This window comes from Saimiri boliviensis, chromosome 11 (assembly GCF_048565385.1).
Source record: "Saimiri boliviensis isolate mSaiBol1 chromosome 11, mSaiBol1.pri, whole genome shotgun sequence".
NCBI lineage: Eukaryota > Metazoa > Chordata > Mammalia > Primates > Cebidae > Saimiri > Saimiri boliviensis.
The window spans coordinates 111235296-111250460 of record NC_133459.1 but is presented as its reverse complement, the minus strand read 5'-3'; the positions used below and the strand labels follow the sequence as shown (position 1 = coordinate 111250460).

The window sequence follows — 15165 nt, the reverse complement described above, 5'->3', positions numbered from 1 at the left end:
CATTTTCCTGGGATTATGGGAATGTTTAAAGGGCTATCATGAAATGTTCTCCACATGTGCAAATAGGAGGGTCTTGACCTCAAGGGGGATCCAGGGTTCAGCTCAACATTCACCAGACAGGGAAGTAACTTGGAAGGCACCAGCATTCTGGTGTTGGCCTTGTAAGGTAAGGTGTTCACTGGAAGTATAGGGAGGGTGGCAATAGCCACAGATAAACAAGAAGGTTGATGAGATGACGGTGAAGACATTATGGACCCAGGGAGGAAGTGGCAATAGCTAAAGATAAACAAGAAGGCTGACGAGATGCCAGTGAAGATGTTATGGACCCACGGAGCTCAAACACAGTTGCATCTGGCACTAATGCTTTGATATTTTGGCTACTTCTATGGTCTTTGCTTTGCCAATAACATTTTTTAAGGATTTATGTAAAGTTTGTTGTTGGTGTTGCTTTTTGAATGTTACTCAGTTTCAGCTGTGGTGTGTGAATGAAAAAAAAAAAAAAAGATTTTGGTCCAAGCCAGGGTCCCCAGTTTTTATGAGGCTGCAGGATATTTCCAGAAAGAGAGAAGGTTGAGTCTAAGTTTCCCAGGGACTTTGGGAATTAATTACAGAGAGTGATATATATATATATATTTTCTTATAAATCCTTTAAAAAATTATAGGCAATTTTTACCCAGTCTTAAAAACCATTTGGGAAGGACAGCTATATTTTTAATGAAAATATCTTGTTCAATTTTAAGTCTAAGATTTGCATTTTTTTCAACTTCAAACCTGACTTGAGATCAGAACAAATGGGGAGGAGGAAGACATGAATGACTTTATTAAATGCATGACTTTGATACACTGCATTTAGACAAACCCAGGGTTCACACATGTATTTTCTTATAAATTTTCTTTAAATTAACACAAGTTAATTAAAAAACCCAATGATATATAAATACATTTGTACTTACCAGAAATACTGCTATAGATATTCCAACCAGAAAGCCTGCTATAACATCTGACCAATGATTTCGATATTCTGCTACTCTGTTGAGTCCAGTAAGAAATGCCAAACACATTAAGCCCAAGCACAGAACTGGCTTAGCAAGTCTGGTTCCCTTGGCTTTGATTGTGTTGGTAATGTACATCTGAAACATTAAATAAAAGACACGACTTTCATGAAGGTATTTCCTTTATTAGCATAGCATATTATATGTACAAACACACACACACACACACACACACACACACACACCTGTATGGTTCAAATCATTAACTGTAGTTTATGAAGTTTTGAAAATAAGTTTCTTAAAAGCAGAATTCAAGAGTAGCAATTATTTCATTTTACTTACCTTCTATGGCAATCTCTTACTCATGGCCAATTCTTAACATTATTAATCATCTAGAAACATCAAGCACAGATATTCCAATTGTCTTTTTTTCTTTTTATTCTTACTGTATCTATTCTTGTTTTATCTGAATTTTCATTTTAGGTCAACCTCAACAATATTGTCAGAAAGGGGAAAACTGATAAAGTGTGTAAGTGTTTTTAATGTTTCCACTTGTATATACCATAACGAAAGGATGCATACTTGATAAAAACCGGAATTGTGAATATAGCTAGGAAAAATAAAGTGGAATAGATTTCTACCAAACAGATGTTACTCTGAAGAAAGAATTTAAGGTTCAATGCACTGCCAAGGTTTCCTTTCATGTTGTTAAATGAAATTGTGAAATTATTTTAACTACATTTTATGAGCCAGAATTAGGACAATAAAACACTTAAGTACAATAAGAGAAATGGATCAACTAAAAACAAAACAAAACAATGAATAGACATCTATTATTCTGGCATCTTGACATATGCTAATGAACATATAGTATCAACTGATTGCAGCAAATGAAATGTCGTGAGCCACCATGCTCAGGAGTAATTTGGTCCCTCTTCCATCTAATTTATTCTATAGCTCAACTGCTCACAATTTCATGCACTACTTTATAAGCAAATCTGTTGACTATAAGTGGAATGTTTCAATTATTATTTCAAGTCATTAGTAGAGCAACTGTAAAAGAGATGACTGATAATATAATCAGATTTTATGGTATAAACGCCAGTAAATTTCTGGTACTGATAATATACTCAGAAACATACTTAGAAATGCATATAAACCCTTAACTATTGTCCCTGGTTAAATAAACAATACATCTGCCTAAGAGAGTAAAGCAAAATCAGCATTTAAGTTTTTAGTTCACACCAGCCATTTTAGAACACTATGACATCCAGTAATTATCTTCTCTATTTTTTTCTGGGCAAAGTTTTCAGCCCTGTGCTGCCAGAAGGGGCTGTATAAATATGTAAGCAGTCCAAGTGACACAAGGCATCTCTCTAGCCAAGTTCTAGCCTTTAATAATCCATACCAGGTCTCAATACTCTGAGGCAGGGGAAACTGAACTGTCTCCATCTTGGCCTGTAACCTTCAAAGCTAGATCTGTGTGTCTTAAGCCTGTGCTAGGAAAAGCCTGATAATTTCAGTTTTGGAGGATAAGTATACATGGGAAGGGAACAGGAAGAGATAAGAAAGAGAAAACGATGCTTTTGCCATTCTGAGAGAATGTGTTAAATTAGAGCTCAGCCCATATGAATAACAATGCCAGGCTATCACACCACTTCACATTTCTAGTGATTTAGCTAATTGAGTAATTCCTTGTATGACTAGTGCATAAAAATAAAGAGGGAAATTCAGGCTTCTTGTGAGGTTTTCTTTAACACAGCTATAAGGCTGGTTAATTATTTCTTACTTTTGCATTTCTTTACATCTGTTAATACTCAAGATACTCTGTCTTCATTAAGACAAAATAAATGTGGGATGATAAATGAATAATATTAATACTCCTAATATCAATTATAGCTACCATTTAATGAGTGATTGCTCTTCAAGGCAATGTTCTATGCATTTTATTAAAAATTACTTATCTCATTAAATCTTCAAAACAATCCTCTAGGTATCATTATTACCTCCATTATATAGGTTAAAAACTGAATCAAGATCAAGCTTATTATGAAGACTACACTACTTGATGATTGTGGTGGCACTGTTGAGAAAAGACAGATGTAAATGGGAAGCAGAGGGAAGGCACTTAGGTATCTCTTAATCTTCCTTTCTTCTTCATTGACTTCTTGCCTGGAGGAAACGGCCAATGAGCATAAGCTGAGTATCAGTGAATGCGAGAGAGTCAAAAACTAAAGACAGGAGAGGAGGCTACCACAGAATCATAGGAGTAAGGCTACATCTGCGCTCTGCTATTAGGTAGAAGTAGGAAATAGTGTAAACGTGGTCCTCCTGCAAAATACCCTACAGAATCCATATGGCTTCGGAAAACACTTGCCTTTCCCTCACCCTTAAAGCCATCTCAGATACAGTCCAGTCCTTACTTGCCCCAGTTGTATGGGCCCATAGCAAACTGTGGGCTTGGTTTACATCCCTGTGAAGTTTCTCCTGAATATTGAGTTAATCGTTGAATTGCCATAACAACTCAGGAAAGGTTTATAAGGAGCCCATAGACAGTCAAGCCACAATGCAAACTCATGAAAAAGCTTCTATTTTAGGACTAGCCTGGGATTTGGCTTTTACCTCCATCACAGTGGAGAGTGGACAGTGGCTGAATTTCAAGGGTTATGTGAATTTCAAGGTTATAGATTTAACTATAAAGTAGATCGTAGCAGTGCTTTATAATGTACAAACTTTTCTGCAGCATAATCAGTTGGCATGGATGTTACAAAAGAAAAATTAAGAGAGCTTTCACTTGTACTCAGCAACTCTTTAGTACTTTATGAACATAAGTGCCTTTTTAACCAGTCTAATTGTGTTATCCTTACAGAAAGTCTATTATTCTTAATTTGCAGAAGAGGAAATTATGGCATAATAATCTATTAAGCATGTTGGATACAGAACAGGAATTGATTATTTATGCTCTCTTGGTTTTTAATTCACTTACGAAACCATCTAGGTTAACCAGATGTCAAAATGTAGCTAAAATAAAATACAAAGAGCAGGTATGTGATTTGAGCAGGATGGTATTCACTCAGTCCTCTAGGGTCAGTGGATGCTCACCACCCTACAGGCCAACCCATTTAATCATTATTAGCAGAGCATATTCATCCATCCCACAAATATCCATTAGCACTAAGATGCAGAAAGCCAAAGTTGATCATTTGCTCCCTGTTTAGAGCCTGGTGTATATTCTTTTATACTTTTTCTCTTTGCTTATATAAATATATAGAATAATTAACACACGTATAAAAAGGTTTTGCTTACTTGTCTGCTTTTACTAAAATATAATAGTAATGTCCTATTACTCTGTAATAGGCATGGACTCAATTGTTATACATCCATTTTTGTGTAAATTGAGAAACATGGAATTATTATTAATAATAAAACAATACTATTATAAAAATAAATGAAAATAAAAACACAAACATTTATTAAGTACCTACTATGCACCAGAGGCTGTGTTAGGTTTCTTCAAACAGAAGACATCTGTAGTTAGATCCTGAAGAATGAGCATGAGAGTTCCAGGCAAAAGGGAAGCGCGGGGGAAAGGTATCCTATACAACATAGGTAATCATCCTCTGTGTTCTCAAAGCACGTTGTTCCTCATCTGAGAGCACTTGCCACAATGTATCGTTGTAATTTATTTTCATTGTTTCCTTCACTAGAGGAGGACATAGAAACCAAGTCTAGGCTACTCATTGTGGCCTAGATTTTGGAGAACGTTTTTCCATCTCTTGTTTTCATGCTTCTTTCACTTTTTTCTTATGCTATTTAGCTCTAAAGACATCCCTTAATTGTTTAGTTGCAGTTGATTACATGTATTCTTTTATTATTTGCCTCTTCTTTTCTACAGATGAAACAGCCTCAATTCCCCTCAGCATGGTCAGCTCCCTCAGCACCCTGGACACTGTAGTGCTTTTGACACCTGTTAGTCCTTCTCTCAAAGAGCACAGCCCCAGATTAAGAAAACTGCTGCCTAGAGTGCCATCTGACCAGCCCAGAGTGCAGTTGAGAATTCTAGATTGCACCCTATAGTCTTACTTATTCATTGATCCGTTTATCATAGTCAGGTTAGGATCGGATTACCTTTAAACTGATTTCTACATTTTGATGATTTTGATTGTTACAATCTAACAGAGCATTAGGTTTGATTAGTTGTGTGTGTGTGTGTGTGTGTGTGTGTGTTTTAACAACTCCATAGCATTATTGGTCAAACTGTGTTTCTGGTCCACTGAATCTTCCATGACTTCTTCACAGGAACTGATGCCTTCCCAAGTTCCCCTTACCCCAGACTTCTAAATTGTTCAAAAAATCAAATTTCTTATTGTTTTCAAAACAATATTTTATCCTGTAAACACCATTTTGAACTTTTATGCTGGCATTTATCACATTATATTAGTTCTCCTTCTAGCTTCTAGTTAGCTCCAGACAGATCACCACTAACAAGACAGCATCTAGGAGAGAGCCTCATGGCACTTCACCTGAGATCTGTTTACAAACTGCTACTTACATTTTTTGTATAAAATTTTTATTTAAAAAAATGGGCATTCATTTATCAAGCCAACCATCTAGTAACCTGAAAGTCTTATTTATGTACCCAGGCTTGATAGTCTTGTCTCATTGATAAATTTTCCAAAGGGCAATATAAAGGTTTCTGATCGGGGGTGTAACAAAATTGTGATGCAATAGTAGAAAGACCATGGACTTTACCAGAAAGACCTGTGTTCACTTAATTCAGACCTTTCAGGACTGTGGTGGGGGTCAGGGGTGGCACTGGCAGTACAGTAAGCAGTGGGATATTGAACTCATACATTTTCTATACAGTGCTGCAATCTAGATTGTGTAAAACATGCAGTAACTCTAGTTTCCATAACTGATCGAAACTTCATCATAAGCATCCATTTTCCACTGAATAGAAATGGGATGGGAGGAATTCCGAATAAATGCTTAAATGTTGTTCTCAGTTTCTCACCATTCCCTCTTCTGGAAAAACAACACTGGGGTCTAGGTGGAGGTCTGCAAGACCTCCAGATTAAGGTGGGGAGGCAACCCGGCAGCCTTCACTGCCCTCCACTCCCAGGTGTGTATCCCACTACTTCATTTGCGCCCCACTGACAACCACTGCTAATGTGCTTCTGCCTCTGTACTGACTCGGTCCATCTAAGCTCACAGGAAATAAAGATCCTTTCGTCTTCAGCACATCTTCCTTCTAGCCCCAGGTGGGCTGCCTGCCCGCCCAAGCTCTGCTGCAGGGTCCTTGGGCTCCCACTATCTTCTATGGGGTCTGACTTACCTGCTGCATGGGTATATTAAGAGAAATTATTCTCCCAGTTTCAAGCCAGAAATGAAGTACAAGCTCTTCTTCTACTTTCTGTTAACTCCACAACCTCTCTGGAGTTTCTTTTATCCACTGACTTCCTTCTTTGGATTTCTAATGTAAGGGTTTTCACCTACGTGGGCAAATCTGCCATTCAGCAGATTCATTCATTCATCTTCTCTCTCCTCCAATCCTCCACTTCCTAGGACAGGAAGTACTCCCAACCCTAGGTTGGTGGTACCACCCTTTATAATTTGTGTTTTCTCTATAAAATACTCAGATAATAAAAATATGATAATACATAATTGTAATTATTATATTATACTCATAAAATACTGATATTCAAATTCTGCTTTTGATATTAAAGCTTTGAGATCTAGAAATTCCTGCTTTCTCTTGACAAAGCTAGCCTCATTTAACTACTGAATCTAAACACTTCTTTTCCTTCTTATCTTGAGGTCTTTCTCTGAGGCACTGAATCTGTATGGTAGCCAGTAGCTACTGTAGCCATTAGCAGTTGAAATGTGATGAGGACAACTGTAGTCCTAAATGTTTAATTCTATCTGGTTTTAATTAAAAGGATTTCAAAACTGGTGTTCAATTAATTATTAGAAAATATTAATATATGTTTGAAACAAATTGGGCGTCACATCTACTTTTTAAACTGTACATTTTATATCTAAATACGCAATAAGGATTTCAAATGAAAAGTTAGTGTCTGAACTGAAATGTACTGCAGGTGTCAGACATACACTAGATCTAGAAAAGTCTGAAAAAGAAAAATGCAAACTATCTTATTCCTAACTTAAATTGATACATATTGAAGTGGTAATAGTTTGGATATGATGGGTTAAACAAAATATTAAATATCAATGTCACCTTTTTTTACTTTAAAAATGTGACTATTAGAAATTTTAAAATCATATGTATATGGTTCACTTTCTATTGCTATTGGACAACGCTGACCTAGACAAGAACGTCATACATATGTAAAATGATCAGCGAATATTCCAAAAAAGACTATAACCATTTCAGCAGTTATTGCTACTTTATTATTGTTATTTATGATATTGCTTTGAGTTAGGCACTGATCCTAAAGTCATTTTCCAGGCTGCCTGAGCTTCAATAGACGTTGTTAATATATTAGCATTTCAAACAGCACAAAGTGCAATAAAATCATACTGTCATGGACTTATTTAGAGTGTTCTAAGTTAAACTATCACATTTAGCCTATCTCTTTCAGATTCTAATTGCCATAATGGCTACTTTTTAAAAATTTCACTTCATCAAAGTTAACCAATTGTTTTGTATTTTACTGATACCTGTAGCTACTTGGGAGATTCCATATTTAGTCAGTATAAGCCAGGGAAAAAAGTTCAGCTTTAGGAATTTAATAGTCTGGGTTAAAAGTTCATTCTACTACCAATTAGTTCTGTGATCTTACACAAATTACTGAACTTCTCTGAGTCTTAGTTATATCACTTGTAAAATGAAAATAATTACAATAGGCCAGGTGCGGTGGCTCATACCTGTAATCCCAGCACTTTGGGAGTCTGAGGAGGGCAGATCACAAGGTCAGGACATTGAGACTTTCCCAGACAACATGGTGAAACCCTGTCTCTATTAAAAATACAAAAATTAGCTGGATGTGGTGGCTCGTACCTATAATCCCAGCTACTCAAGAGGCTGAGGCAGGAGAATCCCCCAGGGAGGCAGAGATTGCAGTGACCCGAGATCATGCCACTGCACTCCAGCCTGGTGACAAAAAAAAAAAAAAAAAGAAAAAAAAGTAAAGAACTATAATAACCTGTAGGATTTAGAGTGATAATCACATAAGAAGTGTAAGTTTTATTAACATCCCATGGCACGATGAGAACTTTTGTTTGCTTTGTGATTAGAATAAACTAAAAGGATTAAAAATACATTTGGATTAAAACTATACCTATGTTAGGAGAAATGATGTATTCTAACTTATGCCCATAGAGATAAAACTCCTTATTGTATTTGAAAATCAGGAGTAAACATCCATTTTCCTTACAATATCCTTAATGGGTATTGTAACAAAAGATTTCATCATCATGAACACAGAATTTATCCTGTAGTTGATGTTCTTGAATGAAAAACACTAAGGAGTCACAAATGTGATGTAAGTAACAACAACCTCAGTGTTCAGGACCAGCTGGTACATGAAGTTAAGATCTGAATATGCTCAGTAACTCTGCTGCCCTCAGCACAAAGGCCGATTGATGGTTTGGTTATGAATAACAGCTTCTTCATCACTGACACATTTACCTAATCCCAAAAGTGCAGCCATGGCTGATTTTACATGAAGACTATTTATCCTCCAGTATGATTCCCCCCGGATGCAATAAATATACTGCAAATGTGGCACTTCATCCATCAGCTAGAAAACAAAAATATTTTTGCTTGACATTATCATCTATGAAATCAAGACCCACACATGTTCACCACTTAACATTTGTTTTCCATACACCGAATAGAAAGTGAGATGATATTTACATAAAAATAGCTTGTGATCTTACTTTTGGGTTTGATACAAGCAAAAAAAAAAAAAAAAAAAAAAAATTGTGTAACATCTGAAGAATTACCTGCAAGCAAAATATCTTTGATTGCTATAATTCAATCCCATCATCTCCAAGATTTAAAATTCCCTGACTAGCAAGTAAGGAACTAAAATCAATATATAAAAGACGAATCTGGAAATTGTAAATACTATAAAAATATGCACAAGACTGTTGAGTGAATTGAAAGGTTCGATTTGGTATACCTTAAACAAAAATGAAGTTGAACCTGCAAAACTTAAAATACATAAATAAAAAAAGCTAAGTTTACTGTCAGGGACAAGAAATTAGTAGTATAACAATAAAAGCATATTTCCAGTATCTGAATAATCTTCAAAACTGTTTGAATTTGTACTTAAATCTTTAGGACTCAAAATATTTCTCAGGATTTCTTCAGATAAGGAAATAAACTATACTTAGTGATAATGTGATTATATGTCTGATCATTGTATGGTGCATACTTTATAACATATATATTTATATCATATAGAACCAGAAAAATTTATACATTAAGTGACAATTGGATTCTATATTGTGAGATACTGTTAAAACAGTCTCAAATTATATAACAGAAAAAGGCTCATCACACCTTAGAAAGATAAATATAACATTGCAGCACACACAGGTTTGTAATCAGCAACAAAATACTTTACACTAATTTCAGTAAATATCATCAATATTAATGACAGTGTGACATTTCAAAGGATGTCTTCAAATTTAAGCGTGTGTTTATAGCGTATTTCTGACCTCATTCCTAACCCTCATCGGCGAGTAAGTAAAGAGGAGGGGGAGAAGTTTTCCTGGGTACGTCCTCAGGAAGTGCTCTTCTTTCCCCCTCTCAAGGCTTGCGATTTCCCTCTCCAACTCCTTCAGTTTTCATCCACCCAAAAGCTTCTTACATCCATTGAGTCCCCACCCAGCTTCCAACTCTCATTTTAGTCCCTTTCAAGGAGGAAGGTGATGAGGATGAACCTCTGTAACCTCTCTTTTCCCATACCTACCAGATTCTACCGTTCATACCAAAAGCTCTGCGTTTAAGGCATGTTAAGTTATCAAAGATGTGAAAACACATCTCTCTGCTTAGTGCCTGCTTGCACCTAAAATCACATCCTTGTCCCAGCTGTTGGAGGAGCAGGATGACTCTTTCTCACTTTGCTACCCAGTATTCTGTTCATAATTATGAAAAGAGTTATCATTTTTACATAAAAATATTCATCTTTTTCTCCCATGCTAGCTTATATGGGATAGAAATATCCTTTTCTCTTTGTAACCTCAGTGCCTGGTATGGTGCTTGGCTCAGTCTCAATAACAGCTAATCATAATAAAAGTTAAAATTTCATGAATGCTTACTATATGTCAAGAATGTGCTCAGTGCTTTACGTGCAGTCAGTCAGGTAATGCAAACAATTCCACGACATTAGTACTCAAGAACAGAGGTAACTAAGACACAGAAAGGTTAAGTAACTTATCCATGGACTTAAGGCTAATCGATGATGAAGCTGGGATTCAAACTCAAGCAGTTCAGTTACAGAGCCCATGCCCAAACAAAGATGCTATTGATACACACAGCACAGAAGTCAAGGATCCTCTCTCTGTCAGCCTTGGAGAGGAAGGCGGGGCTGAAGTAGTCTTCAGTTGGAGGTAAGACTACTTACCTTCAAGAGCACGCTTGAAGGAGGAGCTGAAAATGACTCAGCGTGTCAGTCTGAAGGCTGTGTGGGTCGGGGCGGGGCTGAGTGCAGACGGGAATAGGAATTAGGCCAGAGGTTAACAGGGGCCAGGTTAAAAAAGCTTTGTGAGCCAAGTGAAAGAGTTGGAATTCTTAATCAAAGAAAATGGGAGGCCATAAAAGAGACATGAGAACGTGACGGGAGTACATTTGAATTTTAAAATACCACTTTGGGAGAAGCATTTCCCAGTGCTGGGTCATCACATCCTGAGCTAGAGTCATGGCTGCAATTATGAAGAGACTGGAATATTTAGGATGTTAAACTGGCTAGAACTGTGGGTTGCTTGGATCCGTGCTTATGTGCACCCATGCGTTTGAACTGAGTGAGGTCATGGGTGGAAGGTGAAAGTGCAGTGAGGGAGAAATAAAGCAAGTCTCAGGCCTAGTGGCCAATAGAAATTTCTAGGGAGGAAATCTATAGCTCCACTTACAAGTACAATGCTACCCAGACATACAACAAGAATCAAGGTGTTCCATTCTTTTTCTCATGGAAACACTGCACCTCATGGTAGACCTATAGCACTATTAATATATTTTAAGTACACTAATGTATTTTAAATTGGCTTTTGAAGGCTGAGTTAGATAACCAAATTTTCTGTATGACATGATTTCCATCAGATCGCAGTTTCGAACAACTGAGTTGAAACACCAACTAGGCCTCCATGGAGACAGGGGTTATGTTTGTTTTGCCCCTTACTCAATACTCAGCCCTGGCACAGGGTCACTCAATGGATGAATAAATGAACGTACTGCTTTGGAGCGCTGGGCTTGTGTATCACACTGCTTATATTTAATTAGAACAAAAATATATACAAAATGTACAGCAACTCTGACAACAAATAATCGATGTGACCTTTTGGCCTTATGCATTACTTTAGCTATTTTTTTTAAGTGTGTAGTAGTAATTATATTTTGGAAATGACCTCTAAGAAGCTGTATATTTTCCAGGAAGCTGCTGATTTTTCTAAAAATACTAAGTACTTAACAGGCTGTGGTAAAAGAATCTCTACTTCCCCTCTAGCCCCCTAAAGCATGCACAAGAATTGATTATAATGCATAGATAATGCCCCAGATAGCATCAGAGGATCTGAGTTCCAGTCTTCATCCTTCAGTAGACGAGGGCTATGATGTTAGGTGGGTGATGACTTATCCTCACTGAGCCTTAGTCTTCTCATTGGTCAACTGTGGAAAGCAGCATGGTCTGCTTTACTGCAGCTCCACACTCCTTTACCTGAGCCCTGGAGTACAGAAGTATTTCAGCATTCAGAACTTTTCCAGATTTGGGGTAATATAATCTATGTACTGCCCATTGATACCTCCGGTGTGGTCAGATGCTGCACTCTACAATAAAACACATTCACATTTCTACCTCAAAACAGATGGGTACTCACAGTAAGCAGAATAAGTAAAGAACTCAGTAAATTCAGGTCAGATAAACTTTTTCATCCAGGTACAAACAAAAGGATTGTCTAGCTTTGCTTAGAGAGGGCTTTAAAAAAAAAAAAAGATTTCAGAATTAAGAATAAAGAATTACGAAACTGAGCTGTTCTGAGGACCAGATGAGATCATGACACTAAAGAATTAAGTGCAGAGATGAAGAGCTGAGCTTTGCATAACCAAAGCTGGTGCTGTAACTACTTGGCAGCTCCAATTACGGTGGCAGGCAGGCATTTCCATCCGGCTCTGAAAGCTGAGAAGGTACTGAAGACATTCTGACCATTTGAATAGCAGGAGAATATTGGTTGATTTGGGAAGGCCCTTCCTGGTAAAGGGGCTGCCAGGGTTGGGGTTGCCTCTGATGCATGTAGTGATGTGAGGAAAGGTACCATGAGGCATGGAATCAGGGAAGATTTGGGCAAAGTGGGCGGATGTATCTGGCTAAAGCTGGAGAACTATGGTGGGAAACTAGCTTGACCTTGAAAGCATGTGAAAGAATTTGTTACTAATCGAAGAAGAGAAGGGGTAATGTCCTAGGTGCTTGAGGGGCGTTTCTGGCAGGTGGTGCAACACAGGCACCAGTGGAGGAAGATGGAACACAGGGACACGAGGCTCTCACTGGCAGCATCAGGAGACATGGAAGTTAGAAACAGAAGGCAGAGAAGTTTCGGGATACTTCTGGGATAAATGTCCATGGGAATGAGAGACACAGGAGAAATTATTTCACAGAGCTGTGCTCCCAGCTTTTTTGCTTTTCTGGGACCTGGAGTTTGGGTGGCAACAGGACGTAGCTGAGGGAGCAGAGCAGGAATGTGCTTGCTGCTAGGTAGGAGACAGTGGATGCAAGCTTGTCATCCCTAGGGAAAACACGGAAAGGAAGAGTGGATGCAGACTGTGTGTTTCACGGCAGATAAGAAGCGATTTCCTAGAATACTATTGAAAATATAGAATACAGAAAAAGTTATTAATTAGCAGTTTAAAAACAGCTGGAGACTTCATGAGAAAGAAAAAGTTTCTAGAATACATTCAAAACAGCTTGAGGCTTCATGAGAAAGAGAAAGTGTATAGAATACATTCATTCATTCCCACACTCATTCATCCAGTTTCAATTACTATCTATGGTGCCTTTCCTGCGCCCTAGACAATGAGGTTGGGCTAGGCATATAGAGATAGGGAAGCCTGTCACTCCTGACCTCAAGGAGCTGTTAGTCCAAGAGAAAAGAGAGATATGTAAAAGACTAATTAATAAGAATAACTGAAGTGTCTGTTGAAGAGCACAAATCACATAAAAATTCACAGGAAATAGACGTCCAGATTGATCAACAGTTTCTTTTAAGTTTCAAGTGTAAGAAGACTCTTTCTCTCAATCAAAATGGAAACAACAACCAACCCAGACGTGAGCGGAGTGTTAGGCAAAACTTCCTCTAAGGGCCCTTTTTATGAGAAATTTAAAAATGAGAGGACAGGAGAAGAAGAGTGAGGGGAAGGGAATTCTAGGCTGTTAAAAAGAAGAAACACTATTTGTAATGGGAGTACTACAAATTCACTTAAGGGAAAGTCGGATAATATAAATGAACCAAGTGTGCCAGTAAAGAAAAGTGTGCCAACAGCAAAGGCAGAGTGATATAAAGTCAATGGCCCCAGCCTTGTGTTGAAGAGACAATGAGTGAGAACTGAGGCCAACAGATGAGAACATGTGCCTTCTAAAGGGAGAGTAATGCTCAGCTCCAACCAGTTATTGCGTTAGTGACCGTAAGTCCAGGGCCACCATATCACTCATATTTCAAGAATAAGATGTAAAGTTCTAATATGAAATATATCAAGTTTAAAAGCTTGACAAATCATAAAACAAATTTTAAAATGTACTAGGCAAATACTAACAAATTTTCTAGTCAGACTAGGAAAGCAACGTTAGTTCACCTTCCTAAAGGAACAAGCGAGAGCACAGAAAGCTCACCGAAGGGCGAGCAGTTGCGTAAAGTTCCTACTGCACTCAGAAAAATGTTCCAGCTTCCAAGCATTAGGAAAAAGGTCTTCCTGATGTGGCCTTCCATTGCTCTTCAGCCTCATCCTATCCCTCCCTTCCCAGAAACTATGCTCTAGCCATGTTAAACTACTTATAATTAGCTTCAAATTACTCTGTTATCTCCCTGACTCCTTGTAGTGGGTAGAATAGTGGCCCCCCAAAAAGTTACATCCAAGACTTAATCCTGGAAACCTGTGAATATTCCCTTAGTTAGAAAAATCATCTTTGCAGGTGTCATTAGTTAAGGCTCTTAAGATGAGCTCATTTTAGATTTGGTGGGAGCCCTAAAGCCAATAGGAAGTATCCTTGAAAGAAGAAGAGAAGACAAAGGCAGAAAGAGGGTGGAACGCACAGTAAAAGGCCATGTCAGTGTGACCTTGTGGAGGCGGAGATTGGAGTGGTGCTGCCGCAAGCCAAGGACACTCGCAGCCACCAGAAGCTGGAAGACGCAATGAAGTGTCCTCCTCCAGAGCCTTCAGAAGGAGCAGAGTCCTGCTAAACCCTTGCTTTCAGATTGCTGGCCTCCAGAACCATGAGAGAATAAATTCATATTGTCATAAGCCACCAATCGTTCGGTAACTTGCAGCCCTAAAGAATGAATGCAGGCCTCAACCAGCCACCATCCTTGCCTGACTGTCTCTTCCTTAGCTATCACTTCTGTCTCTGAAAAGCCTTCTGGCTGCCCCATCACCCTGTGCCCGTGCATGACAGCACTTATTAAACATGTAATTGGTAGTGTTGACTTGTCTTTGGCCTCCTACTCCCGGCTGCATCTGAGTGTTAAGCACCCTCGAAGCAGGGGCTGAGTGTCTTTGCCTTTAAATTCTCAGAACTGCTGTGTGCTCAATAATCATTTGTTAAATTGGCTAATAAGTGAATCAATTTTTATTTTAATGTTTTGTAATTTAACAAACTTAAAATTGTTTGGTTTTATGACCTATATTTCGTCTCTAATATGTAGTCTAGAAGTTATAAATTGACATAAAAATATAGTGAAATCAAGATTCATATATTTTGGGCTCTTTTAGAAATCTCTTGTT

General features: G+C 37.9%; 1 protein-coding gene across 5 annotated transcripts in view; it reads right to left on the bottom strand.

The window, feature by feature from the left end:
- PLPPR5 (phospholipid phosphatase related 5) overlaps positions 1 to 15165 on the bottom strand; it is a 114531-nt gene that overhangs the window by 30497 nt on the left and 68869 nt on the right. For all 5 annotated transcript variants that reach the window (XM_074381380.1, XM_074381379.1, XM_003933322.4 and 2 more), the window contains exon 4: positions 954 to 1130. In XM_074381380.1, coding sequence (XP_074237481.1) covers positions 954 to 1130 — 177 coding nt within the window. The remainder of the gene's footprint in view (positions 1 to 953; positions 1131 to 15165) is intronic.